This window comes from Rhinolophus sinicus, chromosome 15 (assembly GCF_057876585.1).
Source record: "Rhinolophus sinicus isolate RSI-liver-muscle chromosome 15, RSI-T2T, whole genome shotgun sequence".
In the NCBI taxonomy this organism is placed as follows: domain Eukaryota; kingdom Metazoa; phylum Chordata; class Mammalia; order Chiroptera; family Rhinolophidae; genus Rhinolophus; species Rhinolophus sinicus.
Genome location: NC_142515.1, coordinates 125,179,334 through 125,201,312, shown reverse-complemented (window position 1 = coordinate 125,201,312; position 21,979 = coordinate 125,179,334). Strand labels below are relative to the sequence as shown.

General features: G+C 48.0%; 1 protein-coding gene across 9 annotated transcripts in view; it reads left to right on the top strand.

Annotated features, from left to right (window-relative positions):
• The window catches only part of JADE1 (jade family PHD finger 1), a 147,702-nt gene extending 128,392 nt beyond the window's left edge, over positions 1–19,310 (top strand). For all 9 annotated transcript variants that reach the window (XM_019749014.3, XM_074338532.2, XM_019749011.3 and 6 more), the window contains 5 exons: positions 1,314–1,481; positions 2,732–2,848; positions 6,294–6,815; positions 12,055–12,172; positions 15,551–19,310. In XM_019749014.3, coding sequence (XP_019604573.1) covers positions 1,314–1,481; positions 2,732–2,848; positions 6,294–6,815; positions 12,055–12,172; positions 15,551–16,440 — 1,815 coding nt within the window. In that variant the 3' untranslated portion in view covers positions 16,441–19,310. The remainder of the gene's footprint in view (positions 1–1,313; positions 1,482–2,731; positions 2,849–6,293; positions 6,816–12,054; positions 12,173–15,550) is intronic.
• The last annotated feature ends 2,669 nt before the right edge of the window (positions 19,311–21,979 follow it).

The following is a 21,979-nucleotide window of genomic DNA, read 5'->3' as shown; positions in this document are numbered from 1 at the left end:
CGGAACTGAAATTTGGGGTCTCCGAGCCCCCTTTCCTACCCCCGTGACTGGTCTTATGTTCTTTCTGCTATTTACCACTTTCTCTATTTTCCTTCACATTTCCTTGTGGTTCATTTTTCTTCTGAGATGTTCTTCATGGCTTGACTTTCAGGCATACTTTGTTTAATCTTTTAATTTTGTTTAGACTTGCTTTTCCCGTAAAAAAATTCTCTCTTCAAATGTGACTTTCCCTAGAATGCCTGATAGAAACCTTTTAGTATTGGAAACCCTAATAGTATCATTTAGCTCTGTTAACATTTTTTTCCCCGGTACATCTGTGTTGACAGTCGCTCATTCATGGCATGACAAGCGCTGCTAAGCTCCAATCCTTGTTACTGAGCTCCGCTCTCATCCCTGTGCCTTCTTTTCTGTGTCCTGGGTATTCAGATTGCACAGCGGCTGTGTTTTTCCTGTCTGGGGAATCGCAGCTATGCTACTGTGTCTCTCGACTTCCTGACTTGTAGTTCACTTAAGGATAAAGTTGTGAACAGTCTGGTGTTTTTAGAAGCCTCTGAATGTGCTCCTGGTACCCGTGGTTTTGTTTCTTCACTTAACATTTATTTGCCTTTTTTTTTTCTTTGAACCATCTTAGTGACTTTAGTTGTAAAAGCCTTGATTTTGCAGTTTTGCTGTCTTGTGTAATTTTGTCATCTTGTGCCAAAAGCAGGCTTTGTTTTAAGTATCAGCTAAAAGGACCAAATTCTCTTTGTCTAAAAAGCCTCACTTTTCTGTGCCTGTGTGTTGTTCACTTGGGAGAGCGCTGGGGTCTAGTCAGTAGCGTTTGCTCAGCTTGGGGAATGAGGATGCTCCTAGTTCGCTTCTGTTTCCATCACCATCTCTTTTAATAGGTTTGGAGACTCTCAGCTGCTTTGTGCTTTTTCCTCACTTTGTATCCCACCCACATGAGAAAGCAGGGAGGACCAGCTTCCCCACTTAGCCCCTGGTGTGCTTTGAGGATTTACTACTCGGAATTTAGTAAGTTAGTGTGGATGGGTGTCTGCTGCAACACGGCCAAGCAGATTGTTTGCAAACCTTTCTGTCCTCAAGTAGTTTTCAGAGCCAGCCTGTGGTAAATAAGTGTGCACTGTGTCCGCAGATCTCAGACACCCTGGGCTTCTGGGGAGAGGGTCCCGGCCAGCTGGACGTGGGGGTGCCTCTGTTTTGCTCGTCTGTTAAAATCTTTTTTGGTTTTTTAAAATTAATAGATATAATGGGAAAAATGAATCTTTTTTCTTTCTCTCTTTTCCTCGGGGGGTGTTGCTGGGGCTTTGCAGGCTTGTTACGGAATCCTCAAGGTCCCAGAGGGCAGCTGGCTGTGCCGGACGTGTGCCCTGGGGGTTCAGCCAAAGTGTTTGCTGTGTCCCAAGAAAGGCGGTGCCATGAAGCCCACACGCAGCGGGACCAAGTGGGTCCATGTCAGCTGTGCTCTGTGGATCCCCGAGGTAGGTGTGCTTCTTAACAGTAGCTTAGCTCAGGAGCTCCTGGCTTTTGGCTCGGGGTGGGGTGTGGTGGGGAGCCACTCATAAGGAGGGGTACTTGTAGCAGATGAGGAGAAAGACACCTTTTAATTGCTCCCCATTTTTCCCCCTTAACCTGGATGTCCACACTGTCATCGTGTCGTGGCATGTAAATTCGTGGAAATGTTAGCTGGAAGCAGGAGTGAGTTGGACTCTCGGTTGGTGGTGTTCAGCCTTCGCTTCAGATATCTGGCGCAGCTCACCCTGCCGCTGCAGACGCATGCTCCGGGCAGCCCGGTGGCTTCATGGGTATGGCCTGGCTGCGGCTGTGTCCTTCCCCGGGACTGACTGTAAATCCTGTGCCTGGGAAGCTGGACACGACACCACCGTGGTTAGAGAGTCACTGCTCTCAGTCACATTCTTGTGATTTTTATTAAAATTCTCCTTAGCCTCAGCCTTTCAAATTTCAGGTCTGGTCTAATTTATTTCAAGTCCCAGACCTTGACTAATTTGCATGGCTCACTATGAGAATATCGTTTGTGATTCAAATTCCTGCATTTTTTTGGTGTGTGATCTTTTGGTGTACTTTCCAAATTACCTGCGGATGGTTCAGGTTCGTGGCGGCTTGCCTTGGGTCTTGGTAGCTCCGGCTCTCGTGGTTTGGTACTAACAGGGATCCAATTCAGGGACCCAGGCCACACACATGGAGAGCTTATCTTGGTAGTTTTCCTTCGAATGCAGTAATCTTTCTGGATTGAAGAGAATGGCTTTTTTTTAGTGCCGGAGATATTAAACTCAGTTTATGTTGCCTTACTCCATTGTAGACAACCTATTTTAATACATTTAAGATGGCTTTTCAGTCCTGACCACTGCGTTGTGGGCCAGAGGTGCCGTCGATTGCCTTGTTCTGATATGTATGCATTTCGCTGTCACTCAGGCTAGAAGTGAACATTTGCTTATAAAGAGGGAATCTATGTCAGGTGGCTTCCTGGGCGTGTGAAGGGAGTGGGCCTGGGGACCGGGCTCTGGGCCCGCCTGCAGCTGGCCCCAAGCTGTTCCTCGCTGGTCTGATGCTTGAGCATAGTGGTTTGCTGTGCTAGGAGATCGGGTCTCCCTGCCACCGTCTGGTGGGAGGAGTACAGGACAGTGACGGAGCTTTACGCTTCCGCCCCTGCGTGCAGCCTCTGTCGGCCTGACGGCTCTCACACCCTGTCTTCCATGTCTTGGGTCTCCAGGTGAGCATTGGCAGCCCGGAGAAGATGGAGCCCATCACAAAGGTGTCTCACATTCCCAGCAGTCGCTGGGCGCTGGTGTGCAGCCTCTGCAACGAGAAGTTTGGGGCCTCTATCCAGGTAATCGGCTTAGTCCCAATGCCTTCATCTCCCTTCCCTGCATTGCGGGGAGCAGGACGGGGAGGGCTCTGTGAACTAGCGGAGGACTTGGAGATGGGACTAGAATCCAGGAAGCAGGACCACGGTCTCACAGCTTTTACAAGGTTGCTGGGGAATGACTCCAGCTGGTACGAACCCCTTTGGTGGTGGGTTGTTCCCTGTGTACCCAGAACCCCAGCTTTAGCAATCACAGGGCAAGTCGGAATCCGCAGGAGCTACGAGAAAGTCCCAGTTTGTCTCTGCTTCTTTTCTGCTCTCAGCCTGGCATCTTTCCACAGGCAGGCACCTCTGGGGAAGAACCAGTCTTGACACTGGAGGGTCGCCCCCCCTCACCTGTTTGCTGGGTGGATTAGCAGACCTGCCTCTGGCTGCCCCGACACTGCTGGTTTCCGAGCGTGCACATGGGGCGTCATGCCTTAGGTGTACACTGTGTGACGTCACTTGGCGTGCTGATGCTTTTGCATCTGGTAAAACAGGCTCCTTGGTGCACCAAGCCCCCGAGGGGCTGCACCCAGTGCGATCTGCAGGAGCTGTTATCTGAATACAGTCTGGATATCTGGTTCGTGTGTGTGTGAGTGTGTGTGTGTGTGTGTGTGTGTGTGTGTGTGTGTGTGTAGCTTGTATGTATACTTTTGCCTGCATTTTCTTTGTCCACACACAGATGTAGAAAATCTTTAGATAGAATTTAGGAGAAAATATAGATGGCATGCTATCTATTTTTTCATGTTGTCTGAAACTACTTGAGAAGTTAATTTCTGGGCCTCCCATTATTGGCATCCCTAGATAGTTATGACTCAAGAGGCCTGAAATGCTGTTACACCAAGGTCTGCAAATGCCACCCGTGTGTGGCTGACATTGGCCCTAACGGTCAGTTTGGCTCTTCCGGGAGGTACCAGCTTCGGGCCATGGGTTCTCCCTCAGGCTCCCCGTCACACTGGAGCTGAGGTGCCGTTTTGGGGTGGCCTCTGTCTTGAGGAAGAAAACGGCAATAGCTCGGCACAGACACACTCCAGGAGCTTGGTTACACTTGCCAGTCGTAGGTTTTAAAGACATGACCTCATTTGGTAAACCAGTTTGTATTTTGGCGGATCAATATTTTTTTTCATTAAGATACCTGCTGACTGGTGGTTTTAAAATTTTTTCATTTTATATGCCAAGTAGTTCTGCTTTCCTGCCACTGGGGTTCAAGAATCCAGAATGTGACAAATAGAGGGTGAGGCATGAAACAGCTGTTGGGATTTGGCTGTGGACCTTGAGAATAGTGCAGACTTGTGTATGTGAAGAGAATCTGCTTAAAACTAAAACATGACAGAAACCTCTGGCCTGAGCGTTGTATTGGGAGAGAATGGAGGAGACATTTTTTAGAGCCGCGTGCACATGTGTGTACATACCCATGTGAATTTCTGTCCACGTTACCTGATGTTCTTTTGAGGGCAGATTTTGTGCCCTTTCCCCAGCACACCAGTCCTGGGCAAACAGGATCTTTGTTTCCTTTTTGAGGAGAGCCGGTAAATGACTCTTGTTGCCCTTGACCTTTTCCCCAGAACATTAATTTGAAAGAGAAGAGGCCAAGGAAGGAAGGTTGATGATTTTTCATATCTTCACAGAACGGACTGATTTTATTAAAGAATTCCTCTCTGAAATGTCTGCAGCTGTGAAGGCTCTGGTTGACGTTGCTGTAACATCTGTTTGCTGAGTCAACCTGAATCGGAAAACCCAAAGGAAGGCCATTTGGCATCTTTACAAAGTCCTGTGCAAACATTCGGCCTCAGCCCGGCCCTTCTCACGGCTGGAGCGCCTGGGTTAAGTGTAGTTTCAGCCAGACACACAGTGTCTCCTCCTGAGCTCCCACTTCCGCGTCCCCCTTGGCTGCGTGCTAGGAGGGAGGAGCTCTGTGTGTGGAAATGACAGTGGCCAGGTGTGTACGTGTGTGTGTGTACGTGTGTGTGTACGTGTGTGTGTGTACGTGTGTGTGTGTACGTGTGTGGCTGCCACTCAAGCGATCTCACACATTTCTTGGAAATGAGGTTATTTATAGCTGAGATTACAGATTTCTGTTAGTTCTTGTGCTTTAAGTGTTGGTAATGAGGAGATGGTGAAGGGAGCTGGATTTTCTGCTCTTGTGAGTAAGAGACTTTATAATGGAAGAAACCATGACTGGCAGGCAGGCACCTCTTAAATACTGACCTGACTAGGGATAAAAGGCCCAGCTTCATCCTCAGCCACTCGTGGTGGTGGATGCAGGGTCTGCTGAATGACGTGAGGTTTCAGCTGGCCCGGGGCCACAGGTTCTGCCTCTTTACAGCCCTGGCGAGTCCGCGATCACTTGGCCTCACACAGCACAATGTTGCTTTTAAGGCCTGGCTTCAGTCACCACCAGGAGCCTCTTCCAGGGCTTCGCCCAGCGAGATCAGACGGGGGGAAGTTAATCACTTTCCTCCTGCCAGGCCACTGGCTCGCCGTCTGGATCGAGGCATTAAATTGTAGCCCTGAGGAGGCAGAGAGAGAGAGAGAGAGAGAGAGAGAGAGAGTGTGTGTGTGTGCGCGCGTCTGTCACCAGGGACGGAAGGCACCGCCAGACGGTGCCTGGCCTCTGGGCGACCTCCCTGACCTGCAGGAAGTGGGTCCCTCTTGGCTCTGCTGTCACTGCAGTCACTGCAGTCAGTCCCAGGTGCACCAGGCGGGGCACACGTGGGTCTCAGCGCCACCTGCACTGCCCAGGAGCTTCTGCACCGGTGCCTCATGGGTGCGGAGACCTCCTCGTCCTTCCTGGGCTCACTTCTCCTTGGCTCCCGTCCTGTTTACTCTTCGGGAGTTTTTATTTGCCCTCCTCATCTTGAGCAGCTTGGAGGAAACGTGTCACTCACTGTCCCAACTGTGCCGGGTCTCTGCCTGACTGGGGGTGAGGTGAGGGTTCAGATTCCCTTAAAAACTGACTAGCAGGCATTCTTCCTGAGGAAATTGTTAATCAGAATTCTGGCTTGTTATACAAAAAGCTCAGATTTAAAGAAAACACAAACGGACGCTTCAGTGTATATATACATGTTCTGCACACGGGGCACCTGCTGTTCTGAGTGCTGAGTGCCAGCCACCTTCATCTGCACATGCCGTTGGTGTGGTTGTGTCTGCTGGAAGAGGCGGTGGGGATGAGTTCCTTTTCTCAGAGTTACGTTTGGCTTACGAAACCTTTCACTTACAGAGTTCCCTTAACTCCCAAGCCTTACCTTACGTGAAAACTGACTGGACCTGCCAGGGTTAATGCAGGTGGAACTGTCATCACAGGCTTTGCAGTGTGGCTCCTTTGTGTGTGTACGTGTGTGTGTGTACGGGGGGTACCTGGCACCCAGGGGGCCGGTCACTGTCACCTGTAATCTCTTTCCTCTTGTTCTCCGCGTGTTCTTACCAGTGCTCTGTGAAGAACTGCCGCACAGCCTTCCATGTGACCTGTGCTTTCGACCGGGGCCTGGAGATGAAGACCATCTTGGCGGAGAATGACGAAGTCAAGTTCAAGTCCTACTGCCCGAAGCACAGCTCCCACAGGAAACCCGAGGAGAGCCTCGGGGAGGGGGCCGCTCAGGAGAACGGGGCCCCTGAGGGCTCCCCCCGGGATCCACTGGAGCCCTTTGCCAGCCTCGAGCAGAATCAGGAGGAGGCGCACCGGGTGAGCGTCCGGAAGCAGAAGCTGCAGCAGCTGGAGGACGAGTTCTACACATTCGTCAACCTGCTGGACGTGGCCAGGGCCCTGCGGCTGCCCGAGGAGGTGGTCGACTTCCTGTACCAGTACTGGAAGCTGAAGAGGAAGGTCAACTTCAACAAGCCCCTTATCACTCCAAAGAAAGATGAAGAGGACAATCTAGCGAAGCGGGAGCAGGATGTCTTGTTTAGGAGGCTGCGGCTGTTCACGCACCTGCGGCAGGACCTGGAGAGGGTAATGATTGACACTGACACTTTGTAGTGACTTAGAGAAGAAGATTGTACAGAGGCCACCGCTTGCCCAGAGCAAGGAGCGGTGGCTGGTTCACTTACTTGCAGATCCTGTACATACGCAGCATGAGGTTCATTGGTTCAGTATATTTATGGGCTGGTAGACTCATTGTACGTACGTGCAAGACGGCCACAGAGTGGAAGGGGAGCTTCTCTGGCTGGTATTTAAACACTTTCCCATTAATCCTTAATGTCCCTCTGCGAGATCACACGGTGGTGTCTCCCCCTCTTCATTCTAGAGCCAGAGGGAACTAAACCCCAGGAAAATGACCAAGGGATTGGCTCAGAATTGTTCACAAACTGAGTTAGACAAACAGAATGGATTCAGTGAATGGAGGAGGCGGACAGAAGTAGGAAGAGCTCTTGTTCAACCTGGGGAGACACTAGGTGCTGGTGATGGGCTCACTGGGGAGGGCTGAGCGCTGCCTCTCTGGCCTCCCTTCGTCCTTGGCTAATTCACAGGGGCGTCCCCAGAACTGTCACGGAGCAGGGCAGGCTGTGGGTGCTGCTGTGTGTGTGTGTGCGTATCTGTCACAGAACACTCCTGGCAGTAAGGTGCTAAGTCATCACTGAGGCTGTGTGTGTTTCGTGTGTGTGTGTGTGTGTCCATGTGTGTTGTATGTCCCTGTGCGGGTGTGGGGTTGGGGTCTTGGTGCACAGGGGCCCCCCATCTGTCGGAGGTGCCCCAGTACCGCTGCACACTCTGCTCTCACACTACAGGCTTGGCTGCCTGGAGCCACCATGGCGCTTTAGCTGTTGCTGCTTTGTGCCTCCCCCAGTCCGTTCCATTCGGAGTCCCAGGTTGGACTTCTTCCTGCTACAGGAATAATTAGGCATAGGCTCTCCTCTCCCGAGGGCCCCCCGCCCCTGCAGGTAGTTTCTGACTGAGGCCTCTAATTGGGGATGCGCCTCAGCACCTTCTGCGTCAGCTCCCAGGCTGATTAAATTTATTAGTGCACAGGAGCTGGACCGAGGCTTCCTGCCTGGAGCAGCCAACACTGAAAGGCAGACCTGCTTGGCCTGAAATGGTTAACCCATCTCCCCCAAGCAGCTAACTTGTTAGCTGGCCCGCAGTGATAGATCTGCCTGGGAGAGACTGACTATTCATAGATAATTTGAAATGCGAGTGTAGACAAAGAATAGGGATAAATCGAAGAAGTACTGAACCAGAAGATCCAGGTCTCACAGAGACCTGTACGGCCCTGCTAGAGGTGGCACAGAAGTGAAAGTGATTGCAGGGGCACTTTAGAGACCCTCTCAACCCCTGACCCAGGGCAGCTTGTTGTGACGCCCCTTCCGGCCGGACCAGGTTAGGATTCCGGATTCTGGCGCGGCAGGCGCGGGAGGAGGCTGAGGTGCTCGCGCTCCCGCACGCCCCCTGCTGGTGAGTGTGAAGACGACCTCGCCCCCCTCCCCATCCTCACCCCCGTCTGTGTGTGTGTGAGTGTGAGTGTGAGTGTGAGTGTGTGTGTGTGTGTGAGAGAGAGAGAGAGAGAGAGAGAATACACGAATCCTGGCGAGGAGCCGTTGTCCCAGCCCGGCAGCTGCTGTACCCGGGGTGCATGTGGAGTCAGATAGTCCTCAGGAGGGAGGACAGAAGTCTAATGTTTGGACTGTGTTTGTCTCACAATCACCACAAAATAAAAGTGTAGAAAATGCTGTGGTGTACTAACTCTTTTCTGTACTTCAGTTACTCAGATTAACATACACTTACAATTAAATTCTAAACATTTGTTGCTTTTTAAGTACAATGATGCCAATTATGTATGAACAGGGAATAAATCAGGATTTGTGTGTGTGTGTGTGTGGCATTACTTACATTTCCTTTATTAAAGAGCCAAAGAGATTTTAGGGTATTTAGTGTCAGTTTAAAAGGGGCTTATTATAATGAAAAATATGTTTTCCAAAATTTGCCATGAGGCCTGTGATGGCAGAGGTTTTAAAAAATTGAAATCTTTGCCGCGGCCCAGAGAACTTCACGGTTCTTCATAATTATAAACAGTAAGCTTATCGGGCCAAAGGCATATCAGGGCAGGGGTGACATTAAGAGCAAATGATAAATGAATACTTTGTTTTTCAGTCGTCTTAGAGCTCTGCCTACTTCACACATGAGTACTTCAGCACAGGTACGCAGTCAGCCAGCACCTGGGACAGTAGTCAGGTGTGTGGGCTTCTAAACATGCGGGCAGCCGTCATTAGAAAGGCAAACAGCCGATGAACGGTAATTGCTCTTTACTGCAAATACACACCTTGGGGCATGGCACACCTGGGGACCAGTTCTGGACCGGAAAGTTAGGTGACAGAAATAGATTTCAGGAGGGTTTGGAAACCCACACCTTTAAGAAGAACGATTGCTGATATGTGTCAGGTGACTATGTCACGTTCCCCAAGCCACTTCAAGTCTGGCGGGATTTTCTTCTCCTAAATGTTGTCCTTTAAAGGACGCAGTAAACATGCTGCCCCTGCATTCTGGCTGGGGCAGCCAAACGGCCACGTCCTGGGGGCTGGTCCTACTCAACACTGTGGAATGGTCACTTTGGACATTGGGTATAGGCTTCAGTTGTCCCTGAACAAGAAGCAGTGTTAAGCATCCGTGTTGGCATACAATGTTTGGGAGTCCAGAAAACCCTGGAAACCACTGTTGGATTCCTGAGGGCAGTGGTTCTCAGAGTAGGGTCCCAGACCAGCAGCCACAGTACCTGTAACCTTAACAGACATGCAAATTTTTGGACCCCCACCTCTGACTCCAGAAACGGGGGATAGAGCCGGCCATCTGTGTTTTAGGGAGCCACTGCTTTGGGGGAGAACCTGACTCGGTTTATCACGGTGAGAGTGCTCCCAAGAGCTGGCAGTTTGGAGAAGATGCAGCGGGGGCGGGAGCTGGGTCCAGCCGCGTCGCAGGAAGGGCCAGGCCGGGTATGTTTTCAGGATGGAGCCTGGGTTCAGCTCTATACAAGTTGTCTTGTGAGGAGCGTGTTGTGTGCAAGGGAGGTAAGGTTCAGGGTGCTCACTAGTCAGTGCAGTCAGCCAGGCCTGGGGCCTTCAGGGCTGATTTATTCCAACGGAAAATGAATCCCGGCCTCTGCCTTTGGGGCTTGTATTTAGATGTTGCTCTTCAGAGATCCTGGGGAATAAAAGTGCGATTTTCCTACTTAGCCAGGTGGCAGCCTTTGCTGAGGGAAGTAGTTGAAGCTACAAAAATGAAATTCGAATAATAAACCAAGTTCAGGTCTCTGGCTTCCCTAGTTTCTATTCCCAAGGAAAACTTCAAGTAAGAGAGAGGTGTCTATCTCTGCTCTACATCCGACATGAACAACAGGACAGTGACCTGTCTACTCCTAGTAGGAGCTGGACTTTGTTTCCGTTTCCTGTTGCCAGAGGTCAGATTCCTTGTCTTAACGTAAAAACTGTGCTGTTTGTTTTCCAAAGATTTTGAATCTGTGATGTGGATCTAAGTCTTGCCTTTTCCTCTTTTATGAGCTTTCACCCGTAATCTTCCCAGCGTGGAACGCTATTTATCAGAGAGAATAGCCTGTTAGCCACCTCCATCCCCAGTTGGTCAGGATTTTTGTAGAAGACACCTACTTCCTGGCCTGGGGGTCTGAGGCTCTTAAAGAAAGAACTTGCCTTAACCAGGAGGGAAGACACCAAAATAACACTTACTCTGAGACAGAGTGATTTGCTTCTGAGTTCTTAAGATTATTATTTTTTAATCAAGAAGTGTTGAGAAGGTCTTAAATAGTCAGTGAATCCGTTAGCATCCGGGGAAGCCTGACTGGTGTTCCGGCTTCAGGCTGGAAATGGCACCACCATGCAGACGTGGGGCTGCTCCTCTTACCTTACTGCCTCCTGTCCTTGTGCCAGCGCGACTGCCTTGAACACAACTGGACACGTTAGGGTTCAGAAATGACAGAAAAGCCGAGTGGAGGTGTCGGGTCGTAAGCCAAAGTGCAGTCTGGTGTGGACGGCTTGTTGCCATCCTCACCGCCCAAAGAACAGGTTGGTGACGTTCGGGACTTCTGTTTCCAGGAAGACGGTGGGGGAAGGGATTGCCAAGCATCAAGAAGCTGTGGTTTCTAGGAGAGTGGAGTCATGTCTCTGATGTGGGAGCTGATGGGGACACAGTCACTTTTTACTCCTGCCCTGAGCTGATTTGGGAGGTTCTTGTCCACATCTTCCAGAACAAAGGTTGAATTGCAAATCTGTTGGTTTGGCATTTATTTGTGTTTTTGGGCCCATGAATTTCTAGTCCGGTTTACCAATAGGTTTTAGGACAGAAGGGTTTAAGGGGGTTTAAATAGTTTTTCTGTGTTGACTGATGACAGGTGGCCTTGAAAACGGGAAATTCAGATGTTGACTAGTTAGCACTGGTTAGCGTGTGCATGTGGTCCCTGTGGATGCACGTCAGATGCAAAGCGGATACAAAGGAGCTCAGCACCTGGGTCTTTTCAGTTCTTTGCAAATGAGTCAGGAAGAGGGCAGTGTCTGGTTTTCAAACAGGGATACAGAGAGCTGGACTTGAGATCTTGATGGAGCAAATCCGTAGCAAAGCGGGGAGGACGCCCCCTAGACTTCATGTGCAGGAACGTTAGCTACCTGTTAGCTCCAAGCAGTTCAGTGTCCAGCTGAAAAAGTTTACTTGGGTTCTTGGTCACCGTTTAGTTTACCAGTGGGCCCTGTGCAGGGACATTTTTTGTGGTGGGAGGGAGCTTCTCTGATAACCCTTGACCCTGTTCTTACCTAAGTTCTATCTTCAGAAAGATGCTTGATAAAGTGCAGTGCAGTGCAGGCTTCTGAATTGCTCTAAAGCCTTTGATGCTACAATTCATGGGAAGAAGACCCTGCGGGGTGATAAGCAGAGTCCTTTGGCAAGAGGTGGCAGGTCTGGACTTGGCCACCAGCGGTCTTCTCTTTGCTGGGATGAGTCCAAGGAGGCAGGGCTTTTGTGGGAGTTCTCTAGGTGCCCCCCGCAATCTAACTGTCTACCTGGAGGGGTGTATGTAGGGTCCTCGTCAGCAGCCCAAAGGAGATCAGAGAAGGAATAAAATGTTTCAAGTATATTTTGATTTCAGATGTCATTCAAGGTCCTTGTAGAACAATTTTCTGTCGGGTAAAGAAAATAAAGCACCGAAATACTGTTAAAATGTATTGCTTACTTAGCATCTTTATTCTCTACATTCTAGGTTCGGAACCTCACTTACATGGTGACCCGCAGGGAAAAGATTAAGCGATCTGTGTGCAAAATCCAGGAACAGATATTCAATCTTTACACTAAGCTCTTGGAGCAAGAAAGAGTCTCAGGTATGCGTTCAGCCCTTGCAGGACCAACAGTAGGGCAGGGGTTTCGAAGCCTTAATGTTCTGTTCAGGAAAGAAATAACCACTAATTTTCTTCTATCTATCCCCTGGAAGAATCTCAGAAGCGCAGACTTGCATATTTAAAGAAAATCTTTAGGCATTTGAGGCATCATGGAATAGGGGGAAGGGCTAAGAATTTGGGTCGAATCCTGTATGCTCTACTTCCAGACCAAAGACCAGCAAGTCTTGTATTTTCCAAGTCTCCCCGTTTGCTCATGTGTAACTTTAGGGTGACATCTCAAGCTACCTCTTGGGAACTGTAGTGAGGCTCAAATGAAAGAGTAACTTCTATATTGCAAAGCCTCAATAAATGTAAGGTATCCTGGGGATACCTAAAAAGGTGTGTAAATTATGTAACCTTGGATCTACCTGTACCATATGGTAAAGACATCTGAAGACCGTGTACTTGAGTCACATGTCCACGTTTAGATAACATTCTCAGTGGACTTTTTTGGTGTGGGTGGAATTTGGAGTATTTTGGAGATAAGGCACCAAGTATTTATTTTTTTTTAGTATCTTCTATTTCACATTGCTGTGGGCCAAGCTAAGAGAAGAGAAAAAAACAGGGTGTTACTTGGAGATCAAGTACAAAGTTGGGCGAGGTGGGACTTGATCTGAAAGAGGTTCGGTCCAGAATCCGTGTCCTTTCAGCATTGACCTGCTGGAGTCCTCAGCCCGCAGAGCGGGTGTTGTGCTGTTAGATAGAGCAGGAGAGCTGCTGAGTGGGGCCAGGCAGGATGGGGCTCCCGGAGCAGCTAGGCCTTACGAGCGTGTCTGCTGCTCCGTCCGGTCTGCCCTCATAGTCACCCCAGCAACAGAGTCACAGCGGGCTCACTCTTTGATTTTTCCGCTTTTTGTGGCTTTTTGTCACTGTACATTATTATGACACACAGAAACAGCAGAGAAGTTGTTGTAACCTATTATGTTGAAATCCCAGTTGTGGTTTACCTAAAACTAACTGATGTCTGTTTGATGAGGGTATGGCAGGTCCTCGAATATGACGTCCTTTCGTTATAACCTTGATGAGATGCGGCGGAACTTACCTGTTGTTTATATCAGATAGCATGTGGTAAAGTGGGTTTTGTTGTATGTTGTTTCATTCAAGTCACAGAACCTGTCAAGAACCTTAAGTGAGGACTTGCTGTAAATTGGTCACTTGAACAAGGAGAAAAAGCCAAGGGAGTATTAAATGCCATTCTTGAAGTCATAGAGAATTTTAATGGCATTAACTTATTAACAGTAGCATCTTAGATTTTTTCTTTTTCCCAAGAGGATGTATTTCCTGGAGTGTCATGCTTATATCATTACCTAGAGTTTAGTTCTAACCCTTTTAAAATAAATTTTTCTAAGTAGGGTGTCATAAGTAAAAGCAGTTCAATTCTGATTCTTTATAGTGAACTTGTGTCTCCTCATTCATTACTCGGACTTGGATGCAAATAAAGGGGCCCTATTTTATGCTTTGCTTTGAGTCCTCATGTGAAGGCCCATCTGGTGCGGGGACCCCCCCCCCCAACCCGCAGAGGCGCTACAGCTGCGGGGGCCACGGATGCAGGCCATGCCTGCGGAGTTCTCACACTGGAGGCTTCTGTGACGCTTGCTTAAGTTGTTATGTAATGAGTGATTACCTATAAAAATAAGCTGTGAAGAGCGTTTGCATTTGATGTCACTTGAGTCATTTTTCATGGATATTGCAGGCAGCTCTCTGCATTTCATGCCTGAGCTTTTTCCTTGGGTAAGGGATTGAGATTCTGAACAAGGTGAAGACGTGTTTTGTGTAACAGAGCTGTGACGGAGCCCTTCAGAAGTCCAGCTGCTCCTTCAGGAAAGGAAAACGTGTCCTCCCTTCCCTCTGAGATGGAACCGCACTAGCTGTGACGGGCAGAAAGCAACGTGCTCGTCCTGTAGGATGCTTTGCTTTTTTCCCCCCAGGTTTAGACTTTCACTTGTGTTCTTATTCATGCCACTCGGGCTCCTGTCCTGTAAGACAGGTGATTCCAAGTGAAGCAGAGCAGACCACCGTGACCTGCACGTGTCACTCAGGGGCCATGGGTTAAGCTGTGCTGTGACTCGGAACCGGTAGGGCCATTCCACTGACTGAGTCCTCAGTGGAGGTGGTGCTTACGGAGGCCATGAAGCCAAGGCCCTTCAGACACGAGTCGCAAGTCAAGTAATAGAAATAGGTGTGAGGACACTGGCCCCTTTGGTTGTGACAGGTTTGGGTTTGGAGTCAAGTCGCTAGCTCTGTTCCGTTTCTGTGAGTGTCCTGGTCCGCTCAGCAGCCTGTTCTCATCCGGGGGCACCTGCCTGGGCCTCGGGCGGAGCTGTGTGGGGTGGGTCACACAGTCACACACACCCTGCGGGGTCCCCACCCACCGTGAGAACTGCTCTCTGCGCTGTGGAGGTTCTGGCTGAAGCGCCGTCCTTCCGAGGCAGCGGGGTGTTAGGAACTCACCAGTGGTTGTTTCAGCCTGGGGGGTACGGTCTACTTCTCAGTGGGCCGTGAGAGAAATTCAGTAGGTCGCCTCCAGCATTAAAAACAAGTGGAGTAGAAAACGTCTGAGTCCGCGTATCAGACGATGAAAGCTAATTTGATTACATGAAGTGAGCTTTTACTGGGTGATGGTGATGGGAAATTTAGTTCTTACTGTGATTTGCGTCAGAAATGTTTGAAAAACACCAATTTAACTTATTCTCATGTTGGATGACAATTTAGTTTAATTCCACAAATGGGTTTTGCATGTAACAGTAAACATTTTTTAAACATTTACTGTGTGTCTAGAATGATTTTAAACACCTTCCCTTATCCATTTCACATATTTACATGTATTTATCCTCTTCGTAGCCCAGCAAGGGCATAGATAATTTGGGGAAAGAAACTTAAAAGCCACAGTCCCTGCCCGTGTCCCATCGGGGAGGCAGGTGACTGGTAGGTGGCCCCGGTCCGGGGCAGGTGCTCTCTGGAACCAGGTGGAGGGGGAGGCAGTCAGCGCCTGACCACCAGACTCTGCATGGATTCCCCTTTGAAAATCATAGCAGTTGTTCTGAAGGAAAATACATTTCCGTGAAAAGATGATGTGTCATAAAAAATTCCGTGAACTTCAGCTGTTGTAGAAAATACAGCGCAATGAGTATGCCGACTGGATGCAGATTCTCAAGGCAGATCATATCTTTACTATAAAAACTAAAATTTCAGAAGCTGGTTGGTTGTGTGTCGTCCCGTGGGTGGGGTATTCGCATTGACAGGGCCCCGCCAAGGGGCTAGAGCTGTGTTTTTCGATTTGTTTGCTTTCGCTGTAATGTTTCTTTGTGGTTCTGCCTGCAGGTGTGCCTTCTTCTTCCTGCGCCTCCTCCTCACTGGGAAGCATGCTTCTGTTCAACAGTCCTTCCGTGGGTCCTGACGCCCCCAAGATAGAGGACTTGAAGTGGCATTCCGCGTTCTTCAGGAAGCAAATGGGTACTTCCTTGGTGCATTCGCTGAAAAAGCCCCATAAGCGAGATCTGTTGCAGAATAGCGCTGGGAGCGAAGGCAAAACCCTGCTGAAGCAACCAGATCTATGTGGGAGAAGGGAGGGGATGGGGGTCCCCGAAAGCTTTTTGAGTTTTGAAAAGACCTTTGCAGAAGCACGTCTCATGTCAGCCCAACAGAAAAACGGTGTGATGACGCCAGACCCCGGGAACAGGAGAGACCCTCGTTTTCATTGTGATCTCAGTAAGGGAGACGTGAAGGACCGAACTTTCAAACAGAGTCACAAGCCTCTCAGGTCCACAGACGTGTCCCAGAGGCATGTGGACAACGGCCGAGCTGCCGCTTCCCCGGGCGCGCGGAAGGAGACGGTGCCCAAGTGCAGCGGCCCCCTAATCAAAGTGAACTATAACCAGACTGCAATCAAAGTGCCTACAACACCTGCCAGCCCCGTGAAAAACTGGGGAGGATTCCGGATTCCAAAGAAGGGGGACCGGCAGCAGCAGGGCGAGGTCCGTGGGGGCGCCTGCCACCAGCACTCAGACTACCCCTACTTGGGCTTAGGCCGAGTTCCAGCCAAGGAGAGGGCAAAAAGCAAGTTAAAATCTGACAACGAGAATGACGGCTATGTCCCCGATGTAGAAATGAGTGACTCAGAGAGTGAGGCGTCCGAAAAGAAATGTATACACGCCAGCAGCACTATCAACAGGAGGACAGACATCATCAGGAGAAGCATTTTGGCCTCTTGATGAAACGGAGACGGTGTGGACGCTCGGCGGGCTTGTCCCCGAGGGGCAGACGGGAGCGCTGACACGGGGAGGGGGCCAGCAGAAACCAGCGCCCCCAGCCACACAGACGCGTTGACTCGCAATTCAGATTGAATTGTTTTTTTCAGAGTCATTTATAAATCGTTGTGAGAAGTGTGTGTTATTTGCAACTTGTTGAGGAAACACAAGAGTAGATTGTAACCGTAAGACACTGCTAAGACTAGAAGCTGAATTAAACACTAAAATAAGAATGAATGGAGTTTTTTAAAGAGGGCGAGGCTAAAATAAGCCTCATGAGTTTTTATTGCCCTCTGTATTCTTCCCAAAGCACAAACTCTTGGTTACCTGAATATATGGATTCAGATATGGTTCTTGAGAAACCCTCATGTACCATTTAATAGCCCAGAAACCTTATTTTCTCGGACTGTGGTAGAACTTGAAGTCATACGGCTACTTTGGCCCACAGGCTGTTTTTGTTGCATTGCAGTGCTTAGGCAGCGGCTCTGAAGCTTCAGGAACTCTAGGGGACTCGTGTAAATATAGCAGGTGGGGAAGAGAGAATTTTGGAAAAGGTCATTAGAGATCTGAAGGGCCAGGAGAGCTGCCGCAGCTTGGGGATATAGGGTGAAGCTGGGAGCCCAGAGTGCGTTGTGGAGCCGGGACGGGCGGAGAGGGAAGCCATGAGAAAGGTCTGTCTGTGAGAAGGGCAGCTGAGACCCCATTTTTATCAGCCCTCCTGACCTCCCCTCCTCCCCAACCACTGCCTTTTGGGCCAGCTTGGGATGTCCCTGGCCTTGGGCAATACCTGGCCATCTGGCTTCCAACAATACGACAGTTACTCAAGTTCAAGCGATGAACTTCCACACTCCGGTGAAGCCTATTTCCCAGAGCCAACCACTACTAGTACATGTATCAGGGAACCCGGGCTTCCAACATGGACGGATTCCTTAAGGAAACGGAAAAAAAAAAGGTTATATTTTAAAAACAATATAAAGGCAATAAGTTGCGATAACCTCTTACCATTGACCAAGTTTATACAGGAAAAAGATTGAAGTGTAATAGGTTTTCTCGAGTCAGAGTTCTAGGCTCTAATTCGTAACTTGGACTTTCTAATTGCAAATGGCAATAACTAGTAAGTTATCAGCAATAATAAATTGAGCATTAAATTTGAGTACAATGTTCTGTTTTGCACTCACTGCAGTGCGTATGTATTAAGACAGTGGATAGTGTTAAGGTCCTGTTCATTTTCTTTGGAATTCAATGTAGTTGTGAAACTTAAGGAAAGTTTAAATAGCAATGAGATTTAGAATTATGGGCACTTGGAACAAGCCCAACTCCCCCTAAATTACCCGTTAGTTTGTATCAGTATTCAGCTTCCTGATTCATTTCTACATCTGTGTCCATGTGGCAGGGACATTCTGATACTTAATGAATGATGCTTTGAGTTCTGTAGTTAACTTCCAAGTCTTCCAGATGATTGTCAACAACAGCAAAGGCTTATTGAATCCCATCTTGCTATGCAAGTTTTATCAGATGATCAAATAGTAGATCTGATGCATCCCCATTGTATGTATGACATTTCCAAACCAAGTCTTAACTTTTTGAATACATTTTAGTAGCTAATTCAGGGGAGGGGAAAGGATGACCCAGGTTTTTAGATTGACTATTTTTGAGCTCTGGGGCTCATTTTGAACGACTGCTGTCCAGATACGCTGTTGCTCCATGTATGAGAAGTTTCTTACGAATCCAAGCTGTACCTTCACTCATAGCCGAATTTAAAAGTCAGACTGTTTGCAGATGAGCAGAAACCTTTTGCTGAATACAGAAGAAGGTGGACTCTATCTACAGTTATCTTTTGACTACAGCAACAGCTCTGGGTGAGAGTAGAATATAGAGAGAGAGAATTTGTCAAGCCATAGAAAGAAAATCTAAATTCTAGGAAGTATATGACCTCTCACCATTTCAAGAGGTACCAGATTCATTTGCACTATTAGGAATGCTAGTTTTGTGCAAAAATAATGCCTTACCTGTTTTTCCCCCACATTTAGGTTGAAAAGCTTTCAAACGTTCCAAGTTATGCTGAACCAAAAAAACAAAACAACAAAAATATATAAAGAAACCCCACACAAAAACAAAACACACAAAAATGAAAAGCCCACACTTTTTATTCCTGCTTTGAAATGCAAATGGTACAGAGCACGGTTTCTCTGACAGTGTAATGATAGCTTTGTAAGTTAGTTTCCTGTCCTGCTGGGAACTCTGTATGAGGCCACCACACGCAGCAACCCACCCACCCAACCCACCCACTTGCACTCTTAGGATGGAACCATTTGCTCTTCTTTACTTTTTTTTTTTTTTAAGCGTTATCTTTCCTTGTGCATCCTGACCAAGAAGTATCTTTGATTATGATCAATGTATTATGTCAAAATGTAGGCTAGTTAAACTTTTGTAAAGTTGCCTGGAATGTCATTTGTTAGGTTATAAACACAAAATCTAAATGAAGGGTTCTATGTGTTGTGTACAAATCTTAATTATTTTGAAATGGACAAACTTGTCATTACATTTGTAACCTTGTACAGAGGATTTTTCACTATGTGCCTAGCTTGGTGTCCATTCAACTAAAATTGAAAAAAAAAAAGGTGCATGAAGAGTTACAAATCAGAAATTAAACAAAATATATGTAGAGATGACTATTTTATATGACATGGCCCAATCCTGTATTTATTTCTATCCCCTTTTTGAAAGTATTTATAAAACTAGTTGAGGACAGCTGTATTTTTTTGTTGAACTATTTAGTAGGATTTGTGCCTTTTTGTCTGTATGTGAATAAATGCTGTACATTTTGCAATACATTTTAAGTGTCTTTTGAAATCTGCCTTTGCTCGTGTTTAGGATGTATGTGACTTAGTCCTGAATCGGTGTGCATGACTGCGTCACCGTTTAGGTGACAGACGCGAACTGCAGTAACAGGACAGAATGAGAGAGCCCAGATCCCTCTGCGTCAGCTCTGATGGGGAGACCCTGAAGGACGTCACGTTTGCTTTTTGTCTTCCCCACCTGGAGCACATTCCAGAATCGTTTTAGGTCTGAAAACAAGCAGTTGTTGTGGGGACAGAGCCCCAGAGAGTAGTTTACAGGCTCTCGGCCTCACGTGGAAAGGTGCTGGCTCGGGTGGTGAATGGCCGTCGGCTGTGGCTGATTGGCCGTCGGCTGTGGCCGGTTAGCCGACTGGCCGCTGGTATAACTGCTGCGGCTACGGAGCAGAGCCGAGGAGAGGGGAAGAGAGAGGAGGAACAGAGCCGAGGAGAGTGGAGGACAGTCGTCGGTCGGTTGGCAGAAAGGCTGACGGTAGGTCGCACGTCCGGTGGGCCCAGCCTCCAGTGAGACCATAGTGGTATGACTCCCCTACCTATGGCTCCGTGGGTGTTCCTTTTTGGCCTCACCATGTCCTGCGTTCTTGTGTGGGGAGCGGGACCAGAGACCCCGCAGGCCGCCCCGCACGACAAATGGCGCAGCGAGCAGGGTCTCCCGCACGACAGTTGTTGAAACAACTTACATTTTAGAGTCAGAGCTGGGTTTAAAGACTGCACTGTAGGTTAGGTAGGCTGTTTTATGATTAGGAACAAGCTGTGTCTCCAACATAATGTTGACTGATGAGCCTTCTGAGGCAAGAGTTATTTCTGAACCACAGGAAGATTGTATTTATAAAGCTCTTTAAAAAAACAATTTTTCAAAGAGCAGTTTCATTAAATGTGTTCTTTTGATCACGGAATTCTGGAACTCAAGGGCAAAACAAAGCTACTACATGCATTCTGCACAGAAGACGTGTCCAGGACACGGCGCTGGTGTCGGCGGGGCTGGGCCTGCGTGGTTCTCCCAGCCCGACACAGCCTTCAGTCACTACATGTGGAAACTGGATAGTGGAATGCGCCTTTCTTTGTGTCGGGGACGCAAAGCAGGTGTGGGTGGTGCCTTCTCAGGGACATGGCGATGCCCAGGAGCCACAACAGCGTAGTGCCACTATCCCTAATTTATAATTTCTGTCAAAATTTGGCCAGCGTTATTGTATTTTTTTACATGAATTGTTCATACATTTGGCTGAAAGCTTGTTCCTCCTTAGTGACTATTTACTTCCGTGTTGCTTGCTCTGAGTAAGACCCCAGAGAGAAATAACTGTGATTCTTCCTACAAGGTCTTAAAGTTGAATAACCACAATGGTTCCCTGGGGAAATTAAGTCCCCAGGAGCCAAAGGAAGGGCTTGTTGTTGGCTTGTGCAGTATGTGATGGGAAATGTGGCATCAGGGACTCACGTTCATGTTTTTATCCAGATCACTTAGAAAACGGTTTCTACCTTTAAAACATTAGCCATCTGCAGCAAACTTTGCAATTAACTTCAAGGTTGCAATCTTCAACATGATTTCTCTTTAATGCTCAGAACTGCATTAGATGAGGTGTTCTAGTCTGGTGTGACACAGAAGAGCTTTAATCGCTTGGTTATTGAGAAAAAGGATTAAAAAAAAGTGTTACCTCCTTCCTTGACTGCAGCTATTGTCTCCACTGCTGAGTCTGATAACCTGTGCAGTCCAACTTTTCCCGGGTTCTCCTGGACAGCTTGTTGGGCGTGTCTTCTTGGATGCACGCAGGTGCTGGAGATTTCGGAACTCATTCTTGTCTGTCTCCTGCCGTAGAGAGGTCACCCACGCCTGAAACCTGGGCGTCCTTAGTGAGTTCTTTCTTCTTCAACTCCCACAGCCAAATGCGCTCCTGGTCTGCGTACTGCATTTACTGTCTCTTCGGAATTTTTCACTTGTCTTAATCTCACTACTACTTGCCATCGAGTTCAAGCCTCATCATTTCTTGCCTTGATTATTGCAACAGCCTCTTGTTTCCTTGACTCGAGTCTTGCTGAAATTAATCCCTCCTCCTCCCCATTAGCTGCAACCTTGCCAAAGCTATCTCCATAGTGATAACTTCTGCAATTAAAAACTGATTCTATCATTCCACGTAGCCTTCAGGGGAACCTACAGGCTTTTGCAGATAATTACAAAGGGCTTATCACATGGCAGGCACCCATCTGTATTTTATGTATATTATTAATTCATTTACACCCCGCAACATGTAAGGTAGGCACTATTATCTGATTTGCAGATGAGGAAACTGAGGCACGAAAATTAAGTTACTTGCTCAAAGTAACTAGGTGGTAGAGCTGGGAGTCTCAGAATATAAAAGTAGTTCACACAAAGTAATTGGTTTGTTTTAAGTACTGAGGGTTATACATGTGAACTTCAGGTTAATGAGTTCTATAAAGCAGAGCTAATAATCTTGGCTTCAAACATTATGTTAATGCACAAGATAACCTAATGGATAACGAGTAACAGTCAGCTTGTGGTCAGTCCCTGCCTCTTGGGGAGAATGGAATACGTTAACTTAGCATCATACATGTTTACGTAGCACACGTGTGGACGCGCACACACACACCATTTACAGATAAAATATATGCACATATGAGCAAACAAAATA